The sequence below is a fragment of the Triticum dicoccoides genome, chromosome 2A, assembly GCF_002162155.2.
Source record: "Triticum dicoccoides isolate Atlit2015 ecotype Zavitan chromosome 2A, WEW_v2.0, whole genome shotgun sequence".
In the NCBI taxonomy this organism is placed as follows: Eukaryota; Viridiplantae; Streptophyta; class Magnoliopsida; order Poales; family Poaceae; genus Triticum; species Triticum dicoccoides.
In genome coordinates this window covers 749,997,128-750,004,772 of record NC_041382.1, presented here as the reverse complement: position 1 = coordinate 750,004,772, position 7,645 = coordinate 749,997,128, and the positions used below count along the sequence as shown (strand labels likewise).

The 7,645-nt window shown below is 43.5% G+C and overlaps 1 protein-coding gene and 3 non-coding genes across 4 annotated transcripts; 1 reads left to right on the top strand and 3 right to left on the bottom strand.

Annotated features, from left to right (window-relative positions):
* Window positions 1-119: 119 nt before the first annotated feature.
* On the bottom strand, window positions 120-191 carry TRNAW-CCA. Its single transcript has one exon. It is a non-coding gene; the product is annotated as a tRNA-Trp (tRNA).
* A 1,630-nt stretch (window positions 192-1,821) lies between these two features.
* TRNAW-CCA lies at window positions 1,822-1,893 on the bottom strand. The gene has a single exon. It is a non-coding gene; the product is annotated as a tRNA-Trp (tRNA).
* Window positions 1,894-4,272: 2,379 nt separating this feature from the next.
* Window positions 4,273-4,344, bottom strand: TRNAW-CCA. Its single transcript has one exon. It is a non-coding gene; the product is annotated as a tRNA-Trp (tRNA).
* A 1,008-nt stretch (window positions 4,345-5,352) lies between these two features.
* On the top strand, window positions 5,353-6,155 carry LOC119352246 (protein EPIDERMAL PATTERNING FACTOR 2-like). Its single transcript, XM_037618945.1, has 2 exons — window positions 5,353-5,572; window positions 5,658-6,155. Exons 1-2 carry the CDS (start codon window positions 5,458-5,460, stop codon window positions 5,933-5,935), a joined length of 393 nt encoding a protein of 130 aa, XP_037474842.1. The 5' UTR covers window positions 5,353-5,457; the 3' UTR covers window positions 5,936-6,155.
* Window positions 6,156-7,645: the final 1,490 nt, after the last annotated feature.

The following is a 7,645-nucleotide window of genomic DNA, read 5'->3' as shown; positions in this document are numbered from 1 at the left end:
GCATCAGTTGCAGTGTTGCAGGTAATGACAGGATTGCTGCTTGTGAGAAGAAAACAATTTAAGGGAATAGATTGCTGAAGTAAAAAAATAAAAATAAAAATCCGGAATTGTTCAGGGATTGAACCCTACGTGAATCGAACACGCAACCTTCTGATCTGGAGTCAGACGCGCTACCATTGCGCCAAGGATCCGGTTGGTGTTGGAGTGAGTCCCATCACCTCCTTATAGAATGTTCAAAGCGTTCTTCAGTTGTACTACATGACACGCCAAGCCGACGGTACTCTTGCACGAAAAAACACTAATAATCTACAGTAGTTTTGGGCTCTGGGCATACACATGTATAGTAGGAACCATTAGTTGGGGGTAGTGCCGTCTGTTAGATGCGTGGGAAATGACGAAACGTGAGATGCATCCATTTCCGCTCCCGTCTATGCCATGAACTGAACCTGAGCACTCCCTTGCTTTTCTCATAAAAATTTAGCTGTTGGTTGGTTCGTCACCGTCCACGGGACCACCCCCGCCGGCCAACTTCCACAGCTCAGTCGTCCAGTGAAGCAACTCTCTCTAGGATAACAATTAACTAATCATAGACATGTCACTCTTGATGGTATTCCTTCTCATTTACCCAGTTCACGCATCAAACATAGGTAGAACTATGCTCCAACCCAGAGTAATATCCCTAAGGTTTAGTTCACCGCTCATTCCCAGAGATTAGTGGGAGATAAAAAATCATGTGACAAGCCAATTCTTTCCATGGCTTGTTATTTGGGAGAAATCCTTGCAATATAGCTAAGCGAAGCTGGCGTCATGATTCATCTGCCCCATTTTGCCACATTTATGAAGAGTCTTCTTGCCATCTCATCGTTAACTGATCATTGGTATCTAGTGTCCAATCATCACAACCTCTCACATGTCAGCCTCTCCGTTAACCTATTCCTACCAATCATACTTTCCACTCCTTCCGGATTCATGGTAGTGTGCTACTCTCCAACTCCATGAAAGAGAAGTGGTGTGTCTTGGTTATGATAATCTACTGCTTCTAACTGAAAGAGCACAACTCTTGAATACTCTAAAGCGGCTTCAGTGGCTATGACCTTCATGGCGTTATGCCGGATGATGGTGACTAAATGCTTCCACCGCCACCCACCCCACCATTATTAGTAGCTCTTTGGCCGCAACTTAGTCTTAGTTGTTGCATCTTTGTATAGATTTTATGTTAGCTTAATTAGTAGGTATTTTTCCCTCTCGACCGGTCATCGTAAAAAAAAACACTTTAATGAATGAGTGCAGTGTTGTCTTTCATAATTTTTAAAAAAGGTGGAAAAAACTACCATCGTTTAGCCACAGAAGTACAATGAAACAAATTTGATTCATTGATAAAAAGAAAAAGAAAAATTGTCGTTTATTACCTCTTTGTGGTTGGATGCATCACCTGCAGGTTCCTTTTAAGAAATGACAGGATTGAGAGAACGGCCTTTTGGAGCTCGGCCTTCATGGAGGCCTTTTTTTTTGGAAAAAAATAATCAAAATTCATACTTTTCAGTTTCAAAAAGATATGAAGAAAATTGTACAGGTATTCAAGGACGTGATGTGTATGTGTGAAATTTCAGGATGAAATACCTTGACATGCGATCTGTGCAAAAAGAACAAATTCATGGACTTTTGAGATGAATAGTATCATGTGTGTTATACCTCCATGTATATCTGTATATATTTTTCAGAATGTTTTGAAATGCAAAACTATAGATTTTGATGAACTTTGAAAGTCCATGGATTGCTGAAGTGAAAAATGAAAAAACGAATCCGGATTTGTTCAGGGATTGAACCCTACGTGAATCGAACACGCAACCTTCTGATCTGGAGTCAGACGCGCTACCATTGCGCCAAGGATCCGGTTGTTGTTGGACTGAGTTCCGTAACTTACTTATACAATGTTGAAAACGTTAATCAATTGTTACTACAATGGCACACCAAGCCTACTGGTACTCTTGCACGGAAATACCAGTAATAACCTACGATGGCTTTGGCCTTTGAGCATAGACATGTATACCAACCATTACTGTTAATGTTCATTTTTATGAAGTTAGTAAATATAATCTACTCCCTCCGTCCCATAATATAAGAACGTTTTGACACTAGTGTGGTGTTAAAAACGTTCTTATATTTTGGGACAGAGGGAGTACATAGTAAAAAAACGATAATCTTTCAAGGAACCATGAAAGCCCCTGCTCTAGGTCTGGATATAATTTATTTCCACCTTCAGATAGGCTCCATTCATCTCCATTTGGTTACCCATCCTTAGTTACCTATGCAAAATATTTTAAATTCAAGGGGAGGTGAACTTTAGAGACTACAATGCAGAGGGAGACATATGCCCTCGCCTTGTCAAAAATAGTTAACATATTTATTAGACTTGCTACTCGAGCTATTTTAAGATTTCAAAGCTCTCATCATAGACATGTCACTCTTGATAGTATTCCTTTAGTTCACAGTTCACACGTCAAACATAGATAGAACTATGCTTCAACCCAGAGGTACGTACCACAACACCTAAGCTCTTGAGCAATTCCTCATGCTTTGGAATACACTTCAAACCTTCCACCTACTCTAGTAGCTCAGCTCCCTCTTACAAATTGTAAGTTTAGTTCACCGCTCAATCCCAAAGATCAATGGGAAACAGGAAATCATGTGACATGCCAATTCTCTTCATGGCTTGTGCTATTTGGGCATGCACAATGGTGGTATATGGATACAGATGCCTCGTGAAAAAAAGTAGATTGAGGCATCTATATTGAATTTTTCTCTCCAACACAAGCTACTATTAGTGGACCTCATCAAAGAATAGAAAGTAGGCCCTTACTACACATGCATCCCTACTCTTCACTTTAACTTTTTCAGCTTTTTACATCGGACCACACTTTTTCTCCCTAAGCACTTGCCTCTTCCAGAGGATCCCGCTTCCTTATCCGAACCTACTTTTTCTAACATCCCATCCTACATGGCACATGGGGCATCACCATGAGGCTATGCATTTTACATCCTTTGGGATAAATGCTTGGCAACATAGCTAAGCGAGGCCCGAGTCATAATCCATCTGCCCCTTTTGCCACTTGCTACCTTATGGTTTACCGATCCTACTCCATTGATATCTAGTATCCAATCATCACAACCTCTCACATGTCGGCCTCTCCAATACCCTCTCACATGTCGGTCTCTCCATGTGGATTCATGGTAATGACCTACTACCCAACTCTATGAAAGAGAAGTGGTGCTAGATAAACTCTTTCAGCTTTTTACATCGGACCACACTTTTTCTCCCTAAGCACCTGCCTCTTGCAGAGGATCCCGCTTCCCTATCCGAACATATTTTTTCTAACATCCCATCCTACATGGCACATGGGGCATCATCATGAGGCTATGCATTGTACATGCCCTTTGGGATAAATGCTCGACAACATAGCTAAGCGAGGCCCGAGTCATAATCCATCTGCCCCTTTTGCCACTTCCCACCTCATGGTTAACCGATCCTACTCCATTGATATCTAGTATCCAATCATCACAACCTCTCACATGTCAGCCTCTCTGATACCCTCTCACATGTCGGTCTCTCCATGTGGATTCATGGTAATGACCTACTACCCAACTCTATGAAAGAGAAGTGGTGTGTCTTGGTTATGATAATCCCCTGGTTCTCACTGGAAGAGCACGACTCTTGAATCTTCCAACTCTAAAGCGGTTTCCAACCCATTTTATGGCGTTATGCGGGATGAAGGTGACTAAATGGTTCGACCCCCCACCCACCACCGCCATTATTCATGGCTCTTTTGACCACTACGTAGTGTTAGCTGTTGCACATTTGTATAGGTTTTCTTGTAGCTTAGTTAGTAGGTATTTTTTTCTTCACCCGATCATCATAAAAAGAACACTAATGAATGTGAGCACAATGTTGCATTTTCATAATAAAGAAAACGTATGGAAACTACCATGGATTAGCATTAGAAGTACAAAAGGAAACAAATTTAGTTCACCCATAAAAAGCAAAAAATAAATAAAAATTAGAACTGTAGTTTCTTACCTCTTTTATAGTTGGATGCATCGCTTGCAGGTTTTAAGAAATGGCAGGATTGTTGCTTGTAAGAAAAAAACAATTTAATAGATTGCTGATGTAAAATTTAAGAAATGGCAGGATTGTTGCTTGTAAGAAGAAAACAATTTAATAGATTGCTGAAGTAGTAAAAAAATAAAAATAAAAATCCGGATTTGTTCAAGGATTGAACCCTACGTGAATCGAACACGCAACCTTCTGATCTGGAGTCAGACGCGCTACCATTGCGCCAAGGATCCGATTGGTGTAGGTCTGAGTACTATACCTGACTTATATAAGCTTTCAAACGTTCTTCAGCACTCTCTGCACGAAAATACTATACTATATAGTATTTTACTCCTACTGATTACTAATGATCTACGGTGGTCTTTGGCATGGCCATGTATACGAGCCGATTAGTTGGGGCCGTCAGTTGGATTTCTGCGTGGGAAATCACGAAAACCTGAGATGCATCCATTTCCACTCTCGTCCCCCATGCCAAGAACTGAACCTGATTATTCCCTGCTTTTCTCATAACATACTCCAGTTAGATGTTGTGGATTCCACGGGACCATCGCCCGTCGGCCAACACTTCGCTCTCTCTACTCACTGATGGATAACCATTAACTAATCCGTCAGCAGGTCCTGTTCCACTCCAGTTGTAGCCAAAGCCTGTCGAGACGTACGCGCGCGCACAGTCTCTCTCAGAGCGCAGGGGGCGGCAGGCAGAGCTCATGAGGGTCACGCGTGCGCGGTGCGTCGTCGACGGGGGCGCGGGCGAAAGCAGAGTAAATGAGTGCGGCTTCATTCAAGGCTCCCGCGCGATCACGACGACGGTGGGCCGGCCGTCGACGCAGGCTAGTTAGGCTCGCCGTGAAATGAAATTCAAACGAGCGAGCACGCGGCGGTTTTCCCGCCGCGCGCCGAGGCCGTGGCGGCGTGGCCATGCCCGTGCGCCATTAATGAAGACCCTGCCTGCGCGTATCCGCGCCAGGAGGCGAACCGTTTAATGGCTTGTCTCTCTCTCCCTCTCTCTGACTGCCTCGCCCGCCTGCGAAATTGTCCCGGCGCAGCGGTGGCAGGCAGGGCAGCGGGTCACTGGATCCGTGTGATGGAGTTCGAGCCGCCGTGGGCGTGCCGGGGATCAGGTGACGCACAATCAAAGATCCCCGCGGCTGCCGCTGCGTGCATCAATGGCCGCGCCCGACGCCGCCCCGGTATATATATGTGCGCGGGGCGCGTCCTCCGTGTACTCCCCCGCAGCCTGCTCCTGCTCTAGAGTACGTCGCGCTGCACCGTGCCCTCCAAAGCAGGCTGCTCTTGAGTGTCACCGTGCACTGGCACCGCGCGCGCGAGCTCTTGGTGTCGAGAAGATGATGATGAGGCATGGTCTTGTCGCCCGAGTTCACCGCGCTCATCCCCTTCTTCTGCTCCTCGCGGCCGTCTTGTTGCTCACCGCCACGGCTGATGGCATCAGACCGGGCCCCGGTAAGTTCAGCCGCATGATCTCTACGTGCAATGCCATCTTCTTCGCATGTGAATCTGACTCTAACTTGCATCTGGTGGGTGGCAGATGATGCTGATGCAAGACCGGCAGTGCAGCGTGCACGGCCGGGGCATGCGCCTGGTGCTGCGGCGACGGAGACGGATGAGAAGAAGGATGTGTCGGGGTTCCTGCAGGAGGAGGTGTACGGGACGGGGTCGAGCCTGCCGGACTGCACGCACGCGTGCGGCGCCTGCAAGCCGTGCAACCGCGTGATGGTCAGCTTCAAGTGCTCCATCGCCGAGCCCTGCCCCATGGTCTACCGCTGCATGTGCAAGGGCAAGTGCTACCCCGTTCCCTCCAGCTAGCTCAGCCCAGCTCACATGATTTCCCCCGCGCACGCACACACGGCTGATGCAGATGCAGATGCAGATGGTGCAGAGTAATATGCCGATCTAGTTATATGGGAATTTTTATGCTGGTGTTCGATCACCATGATGATATGATGACATTTTGTAAATTATGACTCGGTGGCTAGCTAGCTGGCTAGTCCATGCACTGAGACGGTTTCTCAAACAGTGTTTTTGGAGCACATGAAACACTTGTTATATCTACCAAATCTTTTGTTCATTGTTGGTTTTAAGCTAGCTAACCCCCCCACCCCCCCCCCCTCTCATGCGAATCGGTTTATATCCACCAAATCTTTGGCGCACCTAAGTTGCACTTTTTGGAAATGTATATGAAAAAAATATCAATCGACTCAGACAAAGATGAACCCTAAAAATAGTTGTCGTCTTCTATGTTTTTATGTAAGTCTTTTCTTTTTGCTAACTGTAAATATCTGCAGGATAATACCAAAAACACTTTAGTGGTGGGTTAAGCCCAAAACTTGCACCCAATGCAAAAGAAAAACTACGTTGGGCTATTTTTTCTTACAAAAAACTGCTGCAATTTGATCCATTTTAGGCCATCCCAATAATCATTTTCAGAATTCCTAATAATTTTTACAGACCCACTGAGCCCATTCATGCACGAGGAGGTGGGATTAATGTTTAGTCCCACATTGTTAGTTAAGTATAAGTTGGACCTCCTTATAAGAAAGGTTATTTTCCACATGTATAAGCATGAGAATAAGAGAGACGTACACGCCCGCTCCCCGTTCACCGCCTGCCTATAAATGAGAGCCTGCTAGAGTTTCTTGTTTTAGATATGTTCAGTTTGAATTCACAACTTCAGAAGCACATACTCTATTAGATTGCACAACTTGTTCTTTCTCTGTTATTACAGTCATGCTTTATCTATCATTCTGTGGATTAAATCATTTGGTAAATTGCTCATTTTACCAACAAAAAATATTGTAGGGGTGAGGTGTGGACTCCAAACTTTAGCTAAGATAATTGTCGATTCATGTGTTGTGGAAAAATAGAGGATGCCCTTTCTAACATAAAACCATACTCTTCCCATGAAGTAATTTTTTCTTTCAAAACTTAGAATGTATGGATTTTTTATGTGGGCTGTACATAAGCACATGACTATTTATAATCTGGCTTGATTCTATACATGAGAAGAAAAGGTACATTTTGGCCCTTAAAAATTGGCAAAGTCTAAGTTTGGTCTCTCAACTTCAACACTATAAATATTGGTCCCTCAAGTGTCAAACCATTTGGATTTGACCCCTTAAAGTAGTTTTGATAATGCCAGCTCCCCGATTTAACGTTTGCTAGTAATAAAGAAAATTGAAACAAAACAAAAACTACAAAACTCTAAAATTTAGGGAAAATATAAAATTCCAGTAAATTTATTATGAATTCTGTAAATTCATGACAATCATGAATACTCTAGAGACCACAAAATTGTACAAAATTACTAAGTATTTTTTTACAATAATCTCGTGTATGTTAGTTTTTTTCTGGTTATTTTTTCCTGTTATCCTTTACATTGCCCTTCATGTCTCATTATTCGCATTACACTATATATTTCCTTGTAAATATTCGTTTAAGTTTTTATATTTTTTCCTGTAAAATTCATTTTTGTATTCGTTTTCTTTGTTAGCTTTCATCCCCTTTCCTTCTAAAATC